The 18131-nt window shown below is 53.8% G+C and overlaps 1 protein-coding gene across 1 annotated transcript in view; it reads left to right on the top strand.

The window, feature by feature from the left end:
* Positions 1-12405: 12405 nt before the first annotated feature.
* Positions 12406-18131, top strand: part of CACNG3 (calcium voltage-gated channel auxiliary subunit gamma 3) — a 90355-nt gene continuing 84629 nt past the window's right edge. The window contains exon 1 of the mRNA XM_066383426.1: positions 12406-13242. Within this exon, the coding sequence (XP_066239523.1) occupies positions 13032-13242 (211 nt within the window). The 5' untranslated portion in view covers positions 12406-13031. The remainder of the gene's footprint in view (positions 13243-18131) is intronic.

Below are 18131 nucleotides of genomic sequence, written 5' to 3'. Positions count from 1 at the left end.
TCTGCAAAAAGACAGACGGGGCCTGGCCTGTGGTGGCGCGGCGGGTAAAGCGTCGACCTGGAAGGTTGAGGTCACTGGTTTGAAAACCCCGGGCTCGCCGGGTCAAGGCACATGTGGGAGTTGAGGCTTCCTGCTCCTTCTCCACCTCTTTCTGTCTCTCTCTCTCTCTCTAAAAATGAATAATAATAAAAAATACAGGTGGGGCAGGCAAAAACTGGTCTACAGTTACCTCGTGACATTCTTTCCAGTTAATAAAGCTACTCTAATAATCATGACTCGCCCGTTTTTTTTCCACACAGGCGATGGTAAACCTACTTTTACCCACTCGTCTATAGGAATGCACATATCTATGTACACACACACACACACACACACATATATATAGTTTTATTTTTTTTAATATTTTTTACAACTTCATTCGCTTTAGGCAGGAGAGAGAGAAAGGGATAGAGAGAGAGAGGGAAGGTGGGGAGGAGCAGGAAGCATTAACTCCCATGTGTGCCTTTGACCAGGCAAGCCCAGGGTTTTGAAGCAGCAACCTCAACATTCCAGGTCGACTATTAGGGGGCGAGGCTCTTCTCACTTGGGGTGTTGCTCCGTTGAGCCATGGCTGCGGAAGGGGAAGAGAGAGACAGAGAGAAGGGAAGAGAGAGAAGGGGGAGGGGGAGGAGTGGAGAAGCAGATGGGCGCTTCTCCTGTGTGCCCTGGCCGGGAATCGAACCCGGGACTTCCACACGCTGGGCCGATGCTCTACCACTGAGCCAACCAGCCAAGGCCCCTTGCCGTCTTCTTGGTCTCTGCTACAATTCCTACCCCACGGAGTGGAGCCCAGGCTCTGCTGCGCCACTAAAAACACGTGTCTCTACAAACCTGGTCATGTCTCTCTCAGCTGAAACCTCTCAGTGTCCCCACCGCCCCCAGGAGAAAGGTCGTCCTCCCTTCACAGCCGTGGTCCAGGATGCCAGGACGTCTAGCCCAGGTAAGGCCACGGCCTCCTAATTCGTCTCCTCGTCCTTCCTCTGGCCCCTGGAGCGGCTTCACTCACTCCGTGGCTAGAGTAAAATTTCCAAAGTATATAGATAGAGTAACAGCACACCCCTACTTAAAATGGTGCAACGGCTCTCCAGAGCTGAGGGGTGAAATAAACTCTGCCTCCCAGGCCCGTAGCTCCACATGTCCTTCCCCCACCCCACCCTCCCCGACCTCCCTGGCGGGGGCCTGACCTCTCGTTCATCAGGTGCCCACCGCACGCTCCTCCTGTCCTTCCACAAGTCCTATTCATTCTCACTGCAGGGCACTGGTGCCTGCTGACCCTTCTGCTGGGCGCTGGTGCCTGCTGGTGCCTGCTGACCCTACTGCTGGGCGTTGGTGCCTGCTGACCCTACTGCTGACCCTTCTGCTGGGCGCTGGTGCCTGCCGACCCTTCTGCTGGGCGCTGGTGCCTGCTGACCCTTCTGCTGGGCGCTGGTGCCTGCTGACCCTTCTGCTGGGCGCTGGTGCCTGCTGACCCTTCTGCTGGGCGCTGGTGCCTGCTGACCCTTCTGCCGGGCGCTGGTGCCTGCTGACCCTTCTGCCGGGCGCTGGTGCCTGCTGACCCTACTGCTGGGCGCTGGTGCCTGCTGACCCTACTGCTGGGCGCTGGTGCCTGCTGACCCTTCTGCCGGGCGCTGGTGCCTGCTGACCCTTCTGCTGGGCGCTGGTGCCTGCTGACCCTTCTGCTGGGCGCTGGTGCCTGCTGACCCTTCTGCTGGGCGCTGGTGCCTGCTGACCCTTCTGCTGGGCGCTGGTGCCTGCTGACCTTTCTGCTGGGCGCTGGTGCCTGCTGACCCTACTGCTGGGCGCTGGTGCCTGCTGACCCTACTGCTGGGCGCTGGTGCCTGCTGACCCTACTGCTGGGCGCTGGTGCCTGCCGACCCTACTGCTGGGCGCTGGTGCCTGCTGACCCTTCTGCCGGGCGCTGGTGCCTGCTGACCCTTCTGCTGGGCGCTGGTGCCTGCCGACCCTACTGCCGGGCGCTGGTGCCTGCCGACCCTTCTGCCGGGCGCTGGTGCCTGCTGACCCTTCTGCCGGGCGCTGGTGCCTGCTGACCCTTCTGCTGGGCGCTGGTGCCTGCTGACCCTACTGCCGGGCGCTGGTGCCTGCTGACCCTTCTGCCGGGCGCTGGTGCCTGCTGACCCTTCTGCTGGGCGCTGGTGCCTGCTGACCCTTCTGCTGGGCGCTGGTGCCTGCCGACCCTACTGCTGGGCGCTGGTGCCTGCTGACCCTTCTGCCGGGCGCTGGTGCCTGCTGACCCTTCTGCTGGGCGCTGGTGCCTGCTGACCCTACTGCCGGGCGCTGGTGCCTGCCGACCCTTCTGCTGGGCGCTGGTGCCTGCTGACCCTACTGCTGGGCGCTGGTGCCTGCTGACCCTACTGCTGGGCGCTGGTGCCTGCTGACCCTACTGCCGGGCGCTGGTGCCTGCTGACCCTTCTGCTGGGCGCTGGTGCCTGCTGACCCTACTGCTGGGCGCTGGTGCCTGCCGACCCTTCTGCTGGGCGCTGGTGCCTGCTGGTGCCTGCTGACCCTTCTGCTGGGCGCTGGTGCCTGCTGGTGCCTGCCGACCCTACTGCTGGGCGCTGGTGCCTGCTGGTGCCTGCTGACCCTTCTGCTGGGTCCGTGTTCCCAGCTCTCCCTGCCCTCCGGGCCGGCCCCTCCTCCCCACTGCCATTTCCCAACTCGGTCACCTCCTGACACACGCCACCCATGGCCATCTTTGTCCCACTGACCCTGCTCACCCTCTCCTGTCACTTTACCCAATTGTATCGTCTTCACAGCTCTGGTCACGACCTGCGTGGGGTTTTTTTTGTTTGTTTGGTCACATGCCCGCTGCCCACCTCCCTCCCCTGGCAAGTAGGTGTTGCTCCCTGCTGTGACCCTGCCGTGTCCTCCGTGCACGCAGTGGGCCTGGCAAACAAGCTTCCCAGACGGACGGACGGACAAACAGGTACTTGCTGGATGAGCCAACCCGGCCCGGAGGCCCCACACGCTCAGCAGCCACGTGTCTGCCGTGCGCCGCGCACACCTTGTTGCGTTGACTTCCCACCATCGCTTCCCCTTGCGGGAAGAGCACCCTCAAACTCCCGTAAAGAATTAGCCCCTCACCCGCTCACCGTCTGCACAAACGAAGGGGGGACCCGTCTTCCCCCGCCTTCTGCGTCTGGGGACAGAAACATAGCCCGGACACCTGAGAATCAGGGCATCTCACTTCCTGGCCACCACGATCGATTCAAGTGGACCTGATTCAAATGGGTCAATGAGAAACCAGCCCCAAGACGTGGACTGTACCTGTGAATAGACAACTGTCCCCTTTCTCCCGGGGCTGCTAGGCAGTGCCCAGGCGCTCTTGCTAAGCCTGAGAGGCAGGCTGGGAAGGAGCTGGAGCAGAGGTGACAGGGACAAGAAGGGGCAGCCCCGGGTCCGGTCACCCAGGGGCATCTCACCTGTGCTCTGGAGCCCTGCGCTCTGAGGGGCTTGCTTCTGTTTATTTCCGACGCGTTGTGTTGGGTGTCTGTCAACCTTGCCGAGAAGCTTCCTGACCAATAGATTGCCTCTCTCACATCCCTCTCTCCATCTGCATAGCTGGGAATTCTATTGGGCGGCTGAACTTCAAACAGGGGTGAAGTGAATGAAGGAGTCTGGTTTTTTTCTTTTTTTTTTTTTTTTTTTTTTTTTTTGGTCAGGTAACAATAATTTTGGAGATCCACCATCCTGGCCCTGAGAGGTGGTGCCCTAACGCCACGAGAGACTCGGGCGTCTTCAATCTCATGTTCTTTTCAGCCACCGAAACGTGCACCTGGCACCTTAGGGGTGACACGATGACAGATTGACCTCCAGCTCCTCTGATGGGAACAGAGGGAGGGGCAAAGCACACGCGTGTGGCAATGTCCGACGGCCAACCCCCTGCAGGGGACGTCACAGACGGCCGGAGAACTTCCTCTCCCCCTCTTCCCGTGTTAGCCATCTTTCGTGTATAATTCAGGGGCAGGCAATGCCATCCACAATGCTCTGCGCCCATCACCACCATCTCTTTCTCAAAACTTTTCTGCAGACCGAACAGTGTCTGAGCTATTAAGCAATCAACTCCCCATTCCCAGCTCCGCTCGGTCCCTGATAACCTCTCATCTACTTTCCGTCTTCTCTGGGAATTTGCTTATTTCCCGGTATTTCATCTGAGTGGGATCATCCACAAGTTCTCCTTTGGTGTCCAGCTTAATTCACTGAGCGCGATGTCTCCGTATTGAAGCCTGTGTCCAAATGCCATTTATTTACTTATTTATTTACGGCTGAATGCTGTTCCTCTGGGTGGACGTGACACGTGTGTTTGCAGTCCTCCTCTGTGGACGGACACTTGAGTTGTTTCCAGCTTTTGGCGCTAGTTCAGAAAGCAACTTTTAGTTAGACGTGGTCGATCAGAGTTCTGTTTCAGGGCACCCTTATCGTCCAGGAAGGCTGGGAGAAACATAATGCTCTTTCAACCGGATAAAGTGGACTCTTAACCACAGTATTAGTTTAAAAACAAAAAAAGAAATGGGGGTGATCGGGTAAGCAGCTGGAAGTCTTTGCAACAGTCCTCACCCCTGTGCCAGCAAATGTCTTTCCATGCAGGGACACAGTCACCTTTCCCCAAAAAGAAGAGTGACCGCCCCACCACCTGCCCTGTTCCGAGGGCGGGGTTTCTGGGCAGTGTGCGGCCCTGTCCTGCAGGTCTGGGTGAGTCTTCTTCTGCTCTAAACCAAAAGAGGATTTGGCCCTGGCCAGTTGGCTCAGTGGTAGAGCATTGCCCCAACATGTTGAAGTCCCGGGTTTGATTCCTAGCCAGGACACACAGAAGAAGTGCCCATCTGCTTCTCCACCCTTCCCCCTCTCCTTCCTCTCTGTCTCTCTCTTCCCCTCCTGCAGCCAAGGCTCCATTGGAGCAAAGTTGGTTCGGGCACTGGGGATGGCTCCATGGCCTCTGCCTCAGGCACTAGAATGGCTCCAGTTGCAACGAAGCAACGCCCTAGATGGGCATGCCAGGTGGATCCTGGTCAGGCACATGCAGGAGTCTGTCTCTCTGCCTCCCTGCTTCTCACTTTGGAAAAATACAAAAAATATAATAATAAAATAAACAAAAAGACAATTTTGCTGCCTGCCAGCACACCCATCATTTATTTATTATTATTATTATTATTATTATTATTGTATTTTTTCGAAGTTAGAAGCAGGGAGGCAGACAGACAGACTCTTGTATGCGCCTGACCGGGATCCACCCGGCATGCCCACCAGGGGGCGATGCTCTGCCCATCTGGGGTGTTGCTCCCCTGCAACTGGAGCCATTCTAGCACCTGAGGCAGAGGCCATGGAGCCATCCTCAGCACCTGGGTCAACTTTGCTCCAGTGGAGCCATGGCTGCAGGAGAAACAGAAAGAAAGGAGAGGGGGAGGGGTGGAGAAGCAGATGAGTGCTTCTCCTGTGTGCCCTGACTGGGAATCGAACCTGGGACTTCCACACACTGGGTTGACGCTCTACCGCTGAGCCAACCGGCCAGGGCCACACCCATCATTTAATAACTCAGATGCCACCTGGTCACCAGAGTTCCTTTGAAAAACAGAGACGGAGGCACACACAGCACTCACAAGTTCACAGAAACTGTCCAACCCAGCTGGGCAGGATTTCAAAGGTTTTCTCTCCCGAAAGTGGAGGCAATTTCCTGCTACAAGGAGGAACGCCCTTATCTATTCCTTTCCTTCTCTCTGCCCTCTGGAAGGTTCCTCTATGTCCATCTTCCTCCCGGGACTCATCTGCAGTGAATGTGGGAAAGAGGGCTTCCTACAGGGCTCCGAGATCTGTAAGCAGTTTACCTGTCTAGGGGTTTAATAGTCACAGGCGGCTACGTATCCATCCGGCTTGGGAATTATTTGGCAGTCTCATTCTCTGCAAGAGCTAACGGGCTTCTGCTATTTTCAGGAAGAGTATTCATGACCAGGCATCTTATCTGTACGAAATATTCAAGCCGGAAGGGTCTGCCCCGCTAACCCCACAGTACCCTGCAGTCATACGAAGCTTCTTCCCTCTTTTTTTTTCAAAATCCTCACGTAGGAGGGCTTTGAACATGCTAGTCCAACCGCCTGGGACACACCTGGCCCGGCCCTTCACGTGGCTTTCTGTCTTTAAGGGTCCGGTCTCAATGGAACGTCCTCTGTGAAGCCTTCTCTCCGTGACCTTCCATGACGATAGACCTGCCCCCCCACCCCGCCCCGGGTGGAGTGTTTACCAGCCCTCCTGCTGCCGTCTCAGGCAGAGTTCCCTTGAAGCAGAGGCTGAGGCAGGGGTTCAGAGGCGTGTGGCGTCTAGCAGGGAGCGTGAGACACAGCCCACGGAAGGGCAGCCCGACGTCTCAGAGGAGCAGCGTTAGCACCCCCTGGGCGTTGGCTAGACACGGACACTGTTAAGCACCACCCTGGAAACCCTAGCGGCAGACCCAGCGCACCTGCTGTTTAACCAGCTGTCCAGTCGGTCCCGGTGCGCACGAACGTGTGAGAACCGCAGGGAACACGACCGACGAGACGAGGGTCCCAGGGAAAGTCCGGCGCCGGCCTGCTCCGTGGAGGAGTCTAGAACAAGGGTCCCCAAACTTTTTTCACAGGGGGCCAGTTCACTGTCCCTCAGACTGTTGGAGGGCCGGACTATAAAAAAAAAAAACTATGAACAAATCCCTATGCACACTGCACATATCTTATTTTAAAGTAAAAAAACAAAACGGGAACAAATACAATATTTAAAATAAAGAACAAGTAAATTTAAATCAACAAACTGACCAGTATTTTCATGGGAACTATGCTCCTCTCGCTGACCACCAATGGAAGAGGTGCCCCTTCTGGAAGTGCGGCGGGGGCCGGATAAATGGCCTCAGGGGGCCGCATGCGGCCCGCGGGCCGTAGTTTGGGGACCCCTGGTCTAGAATGTGGGCCGCGGCTGCCTCTGGCAGGAGGGCAGTGCCCTGGCGTCAGCCACACATGGACTGCAGGCTAAGGAGGCAGCTTCTCTCCGGGAAAGGGCAGCCGGGGGGGAGACAGTGGGGGTCCCAGGGTCACGGTGATGGCTGTAAGTGTACCACCCCTGGAGAGGGGTCCAGGCCTCAGTGTCCGCCACGGCTGTTCTTAGTTCTTAGTGATCTCTGGCCTCTCCACTGGACCACGAGTTCCAGGTGGGCAAGAACAAGGTCCTTCTCGCTCGTTACCGGTGTGCCAGTGCCTGTGACAGCGGGGGACACTTCGCAGTCAGTTATGCTGTCACCTTGGCTACGTGCATGCTCACTGAGTGCCTCCCCCACCCTGAGGTTCCAGGGTCTTGTGAGTTAGATGCGAACAACACAAGCCAGCTGTCCCCGTGAATTCCTGTGTGCCCTGGATGGGGAGGAGACATAAACGCATCAACATCTGAGCGTCCTTCCGCACACGTGTGCCTAGGTGCCGAGGAAAGTGTCAGGTACTGAGAAGTTCTGCGTAGAAAAGCAAAGCAGAGTGAGAAGACGGGGGGGGGGGGGCGGGGAGCTGTGCGGAGTGTGATTTTAGACGGAGCCGTGAAAGGGGAGCTCTCCGAGCAGGGGACACTGAGCTCAGGTGTGAATGAAGCGAAGGACAGAACCGTGACAACTGCGGCAGCGACTTCTAGGTAAATTAGCAATTGTTTCAATTTTTTTTTTTTTTTTTTTTTTTTTTTTTTTCCAAGAAGGCTATCTCAGGGAAGGGCGTTCCAGGCGGAGGGAGAGATGGATAAATCGTGGGACACACCCGGCATTTCTGCACTAATAAAAGCAGGAGGTGGCTGGGAGGGGTGGGCAGGTGGCACGCTGCTCCCTGGTTTCATTCGTTTTTGAATTAACAAAAACGAATTTGAATTAAAAAAAAATCAAGTAGGGTTGAAGGGAGCTGTAAGGAAAGGCAGCGGTCCTGACCCCACTCCGGGTTTCCTCCCCACAGGTGAGCGCAGTTCCGTTTCTGTCGGGTTTCTAGAGGTAGTCGTAGACCCTTTCCAGCTCACCTGTTGGCTATCTCTGTAACTTTCAATCAGGTGCTCCAGCCGCCAGCCGCTCCATCAGCGGCGGACAGTGTGTCTGGCCGTCCGCTGGGTCACGTCGGGATGCTCACCCCCCAGCCCCCCAGCGCCCTCCTGCTCCCGACACCCCGCTTGGCTCGGCAGCAGGAACAGAACTTGTAAGGACTTGGGTGATTTCACCATCTCCTTGACTGACACCCACGGGGGTGCCTTTACCCTCCGAAGAATTCTTCTCTTTTAACCTGCGGCCCTCGGAAGAAGGGCACAGACAAAGGTGAGAGGCTGGTTCGGTACCACCGGCGCCCAGCCCGGTTCCGCTGCCCGCAGAGGTTTCCAAAAATCTCTGGTGTGCTCCTACATTCTGCCACAGCGCCTCCTCACGCCTGTGGGGCTGCTGAGCCCGTGGGCGCCACCCAGAGGAGGTGTCGTCGAGAGGGCTCCTGATCTGAGAACGGCCTTTCCTTCCCCAACCCCCGGGGACCGGTCCCGATGGCTGTGTGTGTATCCTGCGCGACACTGACCGGGAACACCGCCGGTCGGGCCGGGAAGTGGCAGGTGACACAAAGGTAGGTCCATCAGTTGTCTCTCCTGGAAATTTTTATGTGGGAGTAATACTGCCCAGTGTCGTCTGGGTGAGTCTTTTGAATAGAGATGACATGAAATCTTAAAGCCCAGCTGACACCTTGAGTATTGAAGAGTAGAGAAGGAAAAAACAATTTTTTCTCATCTAAAGTATAAGAACAGGCAGCCCTGGGGGGAAGGGAGTGACCACCATGACTCCCCTTGGCTTTTACCCCCTGGTTGTCCGCTCCAGGCAGAGTCCTGACGGTGACTTTGCCCCCCAAGGCTTCTTAAAACACGGACCCATCCTTACACCAAATCCCCCAGTTTCTTAAAGTCGCTCCAGCAAGGTTCTGCTATTATTATAGCCAAAATGGACTAACAAAATATCCCCTACTATGGACCCGGCTCCTTGGCGGTAGGGACCAAGTCTTTGTATTCTCCGAAGCGCTAAGCAGAATGCCCTGTCCATAGTCGCCACTCAGGGGGGCATTTGTTGAATTGAGTTGGTTGTCAGTCCTCCTCCGTAAACCACTTTTGGTGGTGGTGGTGGTGGGGACGGACTGTCCCTTCTTGAGATGAGGGTGATTCTAGGAGGATGAACTGAAAAAAAAAAAGGCAGGTAGTCAACGTCCAATGGGGTGGGGGGGGAAGCCTTAACATAAGAGAATCAGATGTCAGTTCTAAGCTGTCTAAAAATGCCTCCCAGTCTCCGGCCACCCACGTGGGGTCGGAGAAGGGGGTCCGGAGACACAGAGAAGGAAGCCTGGATCAATGACTGTAAGGAAGGGATAGATTCTGCTCGGAGTCTCTTGGGTCCCCGATGGATCTGGCGGAAGAGCCCTCTAGTGGCGAAACACAGCCCTCTGCGGGCTGGAGCAGCCGGTTCTGAACACCCGTGCTCCGCACACCCACACATTCACTGAATGAAACGATGAGCTCACCCCCTAGTAAGTAAGTGGGGAGGCGTCACCGGGAGCTGACTGACGGCATCCCCGCCTTCTCCCTCCCACGGAGGTCAGGTGTTCTGACGTGCCCCACCTGCGGGTTCAGACCGACCCACACTCCAATCAGCTCAGCCTCGGCCCTGGGCCAGGGCTGGCAAAGGCTCAGGACGGATCTCCGTTCCTGTTACAGGGTCCCCTCCCTGTCCTGCAGCGACACTGCACATCCTGACCCACGATCGTCACCTTCGTCGGTGTGAGCTCTTGACCCTTCCCCCAACCCCAGGCTATCCCCACCTGGCTCCCCGATTCCTCTCCGCAGTGCCTCCTGGGCAACGTCCCTCGTCCCTCGTACCTCGTCCCTCGTCCCCTCCGTCTGGGTTTGAATGACAGAGCTGAGGGGGTGGAGAAGGGAGCTGTTCCTTCTCTCCTGCTGGGCTGGGCTGGCGAGCGGAGCGATTGGCACACACTCGCCTTCAACCCCAAGCCCGTTGATGTCTTATCTATGTGGCCCTGCTTCTTTGAGAAAAGACCTTTCTCATCTGTGTTGAAGTAAGAAAAGGAAGAGGAAAAAAAAAAAAAACTCAGCTTCTGGAATGGCTGTTTTGGTCATTATTAATTATTTCATGCTATTTCCGTTTCTGGGGCGGGGAGGAAGAAAAACTTTCACGTTTAATAACCCCGCCTACGAAAGACCAATTTCACCTCCATGTTCCATGTGGGTTTTTTTGTTTTTAATTGAGAAGCAAGTTTTCTTTTTAGGGAAGAAAATCCTTTAAAGAAGGCCCTGTACACCTCTCTCTCTCCACCCACCCCCATCTCCTATTATTCATTTTAGTTAGTGTCAAATTTTTTAGTATTTCTACTTCCTGCTCACAAATCAATGTTTGTGAACCACAACCCACGCATCGGCAGTCAAGCTCCAAACCGGTGCACAAGCCCACAGTATACCCTGTGCCTAGGCATGTACACCCTCACAGGCAAACAGGTACGCATTTACAGCGGGCACATTCACGTGGCCCGCACCCCCTGTGGGCAGGCACGGACATACTTTACACGCCTGATTTACTTCTACAACAGACTCAGAACTTGTCATTAAATTGAGCACGGCACAGGTAAACATTCAAACACGATTGCCTCATGACTATATTTGCATCTATACGTGCATGTGCATGCATATCTATCTATAGATACCGGGAACGTACACTTCAAGGGACCTTAGCACCAAAGTAAAAGGAGCAAAGTCACCAAGAAGTCGTGAGCTGCACGGAGAACTATTCCACCCGTTGCTGCTACTAAGCCGTCTGTGTGGACTCTCTCAGACAGCCAGAGACGGCACCGGGAGCTAGGTGACTATCTCCCATTATGTTTTTGTTTAGTCAAACCACATTCAAACATGACAGGTGGTTATGGGCACCTCTCAGGGACCACAGAAATAACCCAAGCAGCCTCGATTTCAAACACTGGCCTGTGGGTACCCATTTCATCCCATCAGGCCGCAGGAAGGGGGGGGCAGGCAGTCTAGGGGCTGTTTTTAGTTAACTCAATGAGTGCTCATGCAGATTCCAGAACGCACAGAAATAAAAAGCTGATTAAATGCTGATCCTTTGGCAACACGGACTCTTTTTAAGGGAGAGTCTCACTAACTTTGGGTGTGCAATGGCTTTGCACTTTGGATGAACCAGGAAAGTAGGACTTAACTTGACTTGCCTTCTGGTCTAACTTAGTCAAGGATGTTAACAAATGAACATTCCCAGGGACCTTTAGAAGGAATCTGATATTTTCAGTGACTCCCCCCTTCTTAAACCCATCACCCTCCCCCAGGTAGGAATGTTCAAATATATGAGGTATATTCAGAGATCTCACACCCATTTCCTTCCCCCAAATCCTTGGTATGTGTTCAACAGAGTCTGTATACCATTAGCTACTTCTGTCTTTTAGGGATACATGGTGAAATATATCCGAGTAGTTCAGGGTCTGATCTAAGCCCGTTGTCCCCTGGTGTGAACCAGACCTCCAGAGAAAGGAGGGTAGACATATTGGCTTGTTTTGTGGGGAACCAAATTAGGACAGACTATCCACCGATGTGCCGGCCTGTGACAACACTTTGCGCCCGCCCAAGTGAGCCATAGAACCGTCGGTCCTCTGGATGGAGTCGCAGGCCCCTTTAAGAAGACTCGGTCTTTCCCAGTGGGCTCCAGCAGCACCCGCAGCAAAAGGCAAACTTGCCGAGCTCATTGGTGGGGGTGGGAGGCCCTGGGGGGTGGGGAACGCTGTGCCGGGTGCAGCTGTGAGCGCAGCAGAGCGTGCTGCGGGCTTCTCTCCCCTTCCCCTTTCCTTAACCCTTGCGGGAGCGGAGGAACAGGAGTGTGCTGCAGCGCAGCGGATGCGGGGCTCTGACTACCCCGGGCTCCCCAAACTTTGCGCGCAGTGTGGGCTGGACTAGACAGAGCCAGTGGGCCGGCTGGCTTGGGCAGGGCCGGATGGGGGCCCGGGGGGCGGGGTGAGGGGGATGGCGTGGAGAGGAAGCCCGGGTCTCTAGCCTAAGCAGGTCTCTAGCCTAAGCAGGTCTCTAGCCCAGGCGCTAGGAAGGTGGGGGTGCCGCGGCGGGAGTGATAGGCTGGTAGGAGCTGTCCGTTCAGCACCACGGACCTGAGGCTCGGGCGCTGGGAAGGCGGAGGCGAGGCCAAGCGAGGGGAAGGGAGGCTCGGCGCCGGGCAGGGAGCTGTCCGCTCAGCACCGCGGACCTCTGCCCTCCTCGGACAGCGCCGGCCCCCGCCCCAGGACGGTCCCCTCTCCAGTTTGAGCGGAGGAGTGCGGAGCAGGCAGAGAGCCTTCCTGGGAGGCTGGGGAAGCAGCGAACATTCTTCGCAGCCACTCGCCTCCCAGCAGAGCTATTTTTTGCCATCCGCCCTCACCCCCAGCACACGCGCTCTCTCTCTCGCGCGCACACACACACACACACACACACGCACACACACACATGCACGCACGCGCGCGCGCGCACATACACACGCACACGCACACCTCTCTGGATTTCTTCGCCTTGAGTCTCCCGGGGCTGTAAGAGGAGCCAGGCACATCTCAGACCCGAGCTGGCAGCTCTCAGCTCGGGAGCCATGCCCTGCGTGGACTCTCATCTTAACCGAGCTACTGAGGAATGAAAGGAACCCAGGGGCCCTCCGAAGGCAGCAATGATGCGGACCAACCCCCTGGAACCTGCACCCTCCCGAGGGCCATAGGCCAACCAGGGAACTGGAGAGAGCTCCAGACAGGAAATCCCAGCGTTCCCCAAAGTCCCTGTGGATGCCGACCGAAGGAGACCTGACTGTTTGGAAGAGCTTGTCCTAGGTTACCCGGCGGCAGAGTGATTTCTTCCCCCCCCCCCTCTGGCATTGAACTTCCCCTTCCACCCCCCACCCCCAGCCATTCAGAATACCATGAAGAATTATGAGGATGTGTGACAGAGGTATCCAGATGTTGATCACCACTGTGGGAGCCTTCGCAGCTTTTAGCTTAATGACCATTGCGGTGGGCACGGACTACTGGTTATATTCCAGAGGCGTGTGCAGGACTAAATCTACAAGTGATAATGAAACCAGCAGGAAGAACGAGGAAGTCATGACACACTCGGGGCTCTGGAGGACCTGCTGCCTAGAAGGTATTTACAAATTCCTCTCAATGGCGCCTAATGATCCAGTTGCTGGTATTTTGATGTTCCACTGGGGGTTTGGGAGAGGTCGAGGCAGTAAACGGGGGGGGGGGCAGGGGGGGGTGAGAGGGAAGAATGGTTCAAATTATTGCCGAGAAGGTGCAGATGTCCAGACTGTTCCCAGCAAGGAGAATGCTGTGTTGTGTGGGATGAAGGGTTGGATCCTGACCGTTTTGGGTATAAGCTTTCATGAGATTACATTTTGCAGCACTCTGGGCAGCTTCTGCAATTGAGAAAAGTCTTCCTACACAGAAATTCCTAAGCATATTGTTGACTGCTTTAATATCTGGCTTGAGATGGGGGTCTTTGGCTCTGCTTAAATTATATTTCAGGGTTGGGGGTAGGAGAGAGGAAGAAAGAGGGAAAGGGAGAGAGAGAGAGAGAGAGACTCCCTGACCTAGCATGATACACTCTAAGCTATTTCCTTATTTCTCAGCATAATCTTATCAGTCTCTTCTGAGTTTGGTCTGACTAGATATTTTCATGAACTTCCATTGCCAACCTGTTCCAGACTCACGCATATGAATCCCTACACACACACACACACACACACACACACACACACACACACACACACACATTTTAAGAAAATTTCCTTATTAATACACATGTTGTTATTTTGGAATCAAAACCAAAGTCTCGGGATTGGGTATACACCTGTCTTCTTTCCTAAACCACCCCCCAAAACCAAAACATCGATTTCCATGATCCTTGCATCATCGATTCTCCAAGGATGGTCCCTTGTTGCTTCTAATTTTTAAAATTGTGAATGAGCTCTCAATGACAGTGGAGAGGACTGATCGATTTTAGGATGTCCAGCTCGTGGGGAGCCTGTCTCACTGTTCCACTTGCCTCCTCCACTACCAGCAGGAGTCATTCTCGTGACCACTGGGCAAAGGGCTGGATAGAGAAGCCGATCAGAGCTCTCTGAGCCTAAGTGCTGAGAGGAAGGGCCTGGATGAGAGGGTTAGCGGGGGGTGCCCTTGGGCTTCTCGGGCACCTGTGAAGCTCGTCAGAATGATGGGTAAGGAAACCCGGGTTCCCTCTGTGCTCTCTCTCCCCTGCTCACCTGTGGTCCCTCATGCCTGCCTTCTCGCTGGCTGGCACTTGTCAGGGCCTCTTGAGAACTTGCACTGTTGTCTGCTGCTGAGGGAATCATGCTCTGACATCACTTGCTAGTGGAATATTGCTTCATTCCCTGGCCTTCTTCCCATGTTCTGACACTCTGAACACCTACCCTCCTGGCTGTAAGACTTGACGACGCTTGAGTCTGTTTCCCATGCCAGTTTGCAACTGGTGGGAAATCCAGGTGGGAAAGGGACCACTTTGAACGGCAGGAGGATTGTTGTACATGAAGTCAGAACACCCGAGTAATGCTGCACGCTGTCTGTCTGACCTTGGCTAAGGCGGTGGTGACCTTCTTCAACCCTCAGTTTATTGAATCTGGGTAACGCTTCATTTGGAATTGATGGTCTTTCAGTGAGCCCTGTCCAAACTTCATACTGCATTCAGTGTCCTGATGGAAATTCTAGAGTAATTCCTTCCTACACATTGACAAAAAGCTAACATTTGCGATCATGTGTGATTAGGAATGACGAAGTCACTTACCTTCGAGTAATTTCATAATTTGCTTCCTTACTTTGACAATAAGGAACTGAGTTATCTTTTGCAAAGCTGTGATTGTTGTGAATGTGTTGATGCCTACATGATTTTAGGGATGGCATAAAAATTCTGAGACTCCTACCCATGTCTACATAGGAAGAGTAGACCATGTTTCAGTTGTTTTTGATTTTTCTGTCTCTTGGAACTAGACCTTGGAATGCACAATGAAACACCAATTGTAGCTTCCCTTTTCAGGTCCTAAGATTCCTAAAGCCTTAGCATTTCTCCACCGATGGTTTCTTTTTTCTCCAACATCATGTCCTGTGCCCACAAGTGTGTACAGGAGTGGGAGCCCCACGCAGGCCTTCTGTGAGAAGTCAGGATTAGAATCAAGTAGGAGCTGAATGAATCTGAGATATGTTCGTGGTCAGGTGAATTCTTCAGAGAAACTTTGTTGCCATTTCCTCCATGCAATTCAGTCCGGCTACTTTTTTTGTTGTTGTTGTTTACCTTTTTGAAGTATTAAATACAGTAAGATACATAAACTTTAATGACTCATAATAAAATTTTAGCTATGTGTCCACCCACATGACTAACATCTAGATGGGCCTGGCTGAAACTGAAGCCAAGATTTTTCTTCATGGACTGACTACATCAGATGCCCAAGGAATTTGCCAAGCACCGCTGATTTCTGCATGGGCAGACGCATGCAATAGACAGACCCATGCTCTGATGGAGTGAAGGTGGACAACCATCTCCTGTTCAGTGTCTCCTCTCTCCCAGAGCCTCAACATCCTCATTTGCTTTTCTGCTCCGTTAAGTGTCAAAAGATAACTAGGGGGTTGGGGTAGAGGTCTTGAACCTTCTTTTTTTAGATATCAAATTAGAAGGATCAGTTCATCGTTACTTTTTTTTAAGAACCATGAGCGAATGTAGCCATTTTTTTTTCCCCAGAAGAAGAGAAGGCTCAGCAGGGATATGACAGCTGTCTGCAAATATCTGAGGAGCTGTCATGTGAGAAAGAGATTTGAAATGTTCTGTGTAGCCCCAAGGGGGTTAGAAGTGGGAGGTAAGGGTAAACAGGTTTTACCTCAATATAAAAATGGATCCAGTGTAGAATGGGAAGCTTTAAGAGGTGATGAGCTCCCCACCACCAAACCTATTCAAGCATAAGAAAGATAATCAAATACATCAACGGCTCCCAAATGTGGTTAGTCATCGGAATCACACACACACACACACACACACACACACACACACACACACACACACACAAAAGGGCTTTAAATAATAGATCCTCGGGCCCCATGACTAGATTCTCTGCTTCTGTAGGTCTGCAGTGGATCACTGGAGTCTGAATTTTCTAAAAATTCCTCCAAGCATTTATGACAGTACAGCAACACGTGCTGAGCATTTGCCGTGGGCTCGGGAATGACAAGGTGTGTTAGGAGGGATCTCGTCTCAGCAAGAGAAGCAGCGTGCTTCCAGTTTCCATCCCTCTCACTCACCAGAATGTCATTTCTGTGAACACTGACTCGGGGCTAAGACTGTTCTAAGACTTGTAAAATACTGACTTGCATCATCAGGGCGCTCAGTGGTAGAGGTATGGTTATCGTCCTGATCTTGCAGCTGAGGAAACTGAGGCTGGAGACGTTGTATCCTTTCCCCCCCCCAGGTCACGTTCCTGCAATAAGCAGTTAGTTCACCGAAGCCTGGTTGCTTCTCAGAGCATTTGCTGGAGAACATGAACTCCATCTCTGATGGAGAGGTTGCTGCTGGAACGGACACGAGCCTGTGAGAATGCCCAGAGGCCTGGGGGTTCTCATGTCTGGTGCCCCCGACCCTGGAGCGCGTGGCACGCCTGTGCAGCGTCGGCAGGGACATGGGCGCCACCAGACGGGCGCAAACTCGGAGGCAGCAAAGGACATGCTTTGAATGAGAAAAAAAAAAAACCCAACCCACCTATGTAGAGACACCCACACTGAGAAACCACAACGAAGAATGCCTGACTCATTAAGGGGGGGGGGGGAGGCAAAGCATTGGTGGTGTGGTGCCCCAGCCTCGGAGGTTCTCGGTGGCGGCCCGTGACTCTGAATGACAGCATGTTTGATGTGTGGTGTCTCATTAGGAAAAACTCTCGAAGTCCTGGAGACAGTCAGAGTGATGCGTTTAGAAAGCGGAAAGACCTCGGCACCGGCCGCGGGGGGTGGGGACCACCGAGCGGCTAATCGCTTGCCCGTCACGGACAGTTACGTGGACTGCGCGTGTTTTTTTCCTTGTTCGGACCTCAGTCTACCTGAATCTGAAACGAGAGCTTCAGATGAGATCAGGGAGTCCCAAACCTAGATTTCCACGCGGGTGTGGACTAGGCGGGTAACGGCAAGAGTGAGGAAAGCGCTTCACAGTTCTCTGGACTCAGTGTTACGGGAGAGGAGAGCAGCACGGCGTTCAAGAAGAGGGAGGGTGGAGGCGGCGTGGTGGATAGAGCATTGGCCTGGAATGCGGAGGGCACAGGTTCAAGTCCCCGGGGTCTCTGGCTGGAGCCATGGAATCATAGACATGACCCCATGGTCGCTGGCTTGAGCCCAAGGTCATTGGCTTGAGCCCAAGGTCGCTGGCTTGAGCCCAAGGTCGCTGGCTTGAGCCCATGGTCGCTGGCTTGAGCCCATGGTCGCTGGCTTGAGCCTAAGGTCACTGGCTTGAGCAAGGGGTCACTCACTCTGCTGTAGCCCCCTAGTCAAGGCACATATGAGAAAGGAATCAATGAACAACTAAGGTGCAGCAATGAAGAATTGACGCTTCTCATCTCTCTCCCTTCCTGTCTGTCTGTCTGTCTCTCTCTCTCTCTCTCTCTATCTCTGTCTCTCTCTCTTTTTGTCTTGCAAAAGATAAAAAAGTACGGTAATTAAAATTTTGTCTCAGTGTGGAGACAATATAGAGTGCTGAGGACTGTGGCAAATTAGTGAGCACAAGTCCATCTGAGGGACAATTACTACTCAGCTTAACTTGATTTTTCCCCTGGGGCAGTGTGTACCAATTTGGCCCAATATTCCAAGTTTTAAAATGCCAGATATAAAAATCTCTTGATTTTTCAAAACATGGGCAACTAATTCGACTTTTTAAAAACATGGTGTCAGCCAAATCAAACTCGCCTTGTAATTGAATTTGGGCCATGGCTGCCAGTTTTGAGCCCTGGAAATGATCTGAAAGGTCCTTTTTCATTCGAATTTCTTTAT

This window comes from Saccopteryx leptura, chromosome 4, assembly GCF_036850995.1.
Source record: "Saccopteryx leptura isolate mSacLep1 chromosome 4, mSacLep1_pri_phased_curated, whole genome shotgun sequence".
Lineage (NCBI taxonomy): Eukaryota > Metazoa > Chordata > Mammalia > Chiroptera > Emballonuridae > Saccopteryx > Saccopteryx leptura.
The sequence above is the reverse complement of the archived record's forward strand: the minus strand, read 5'-3'. Positions and strand labels throughout refer to the sequence as shown.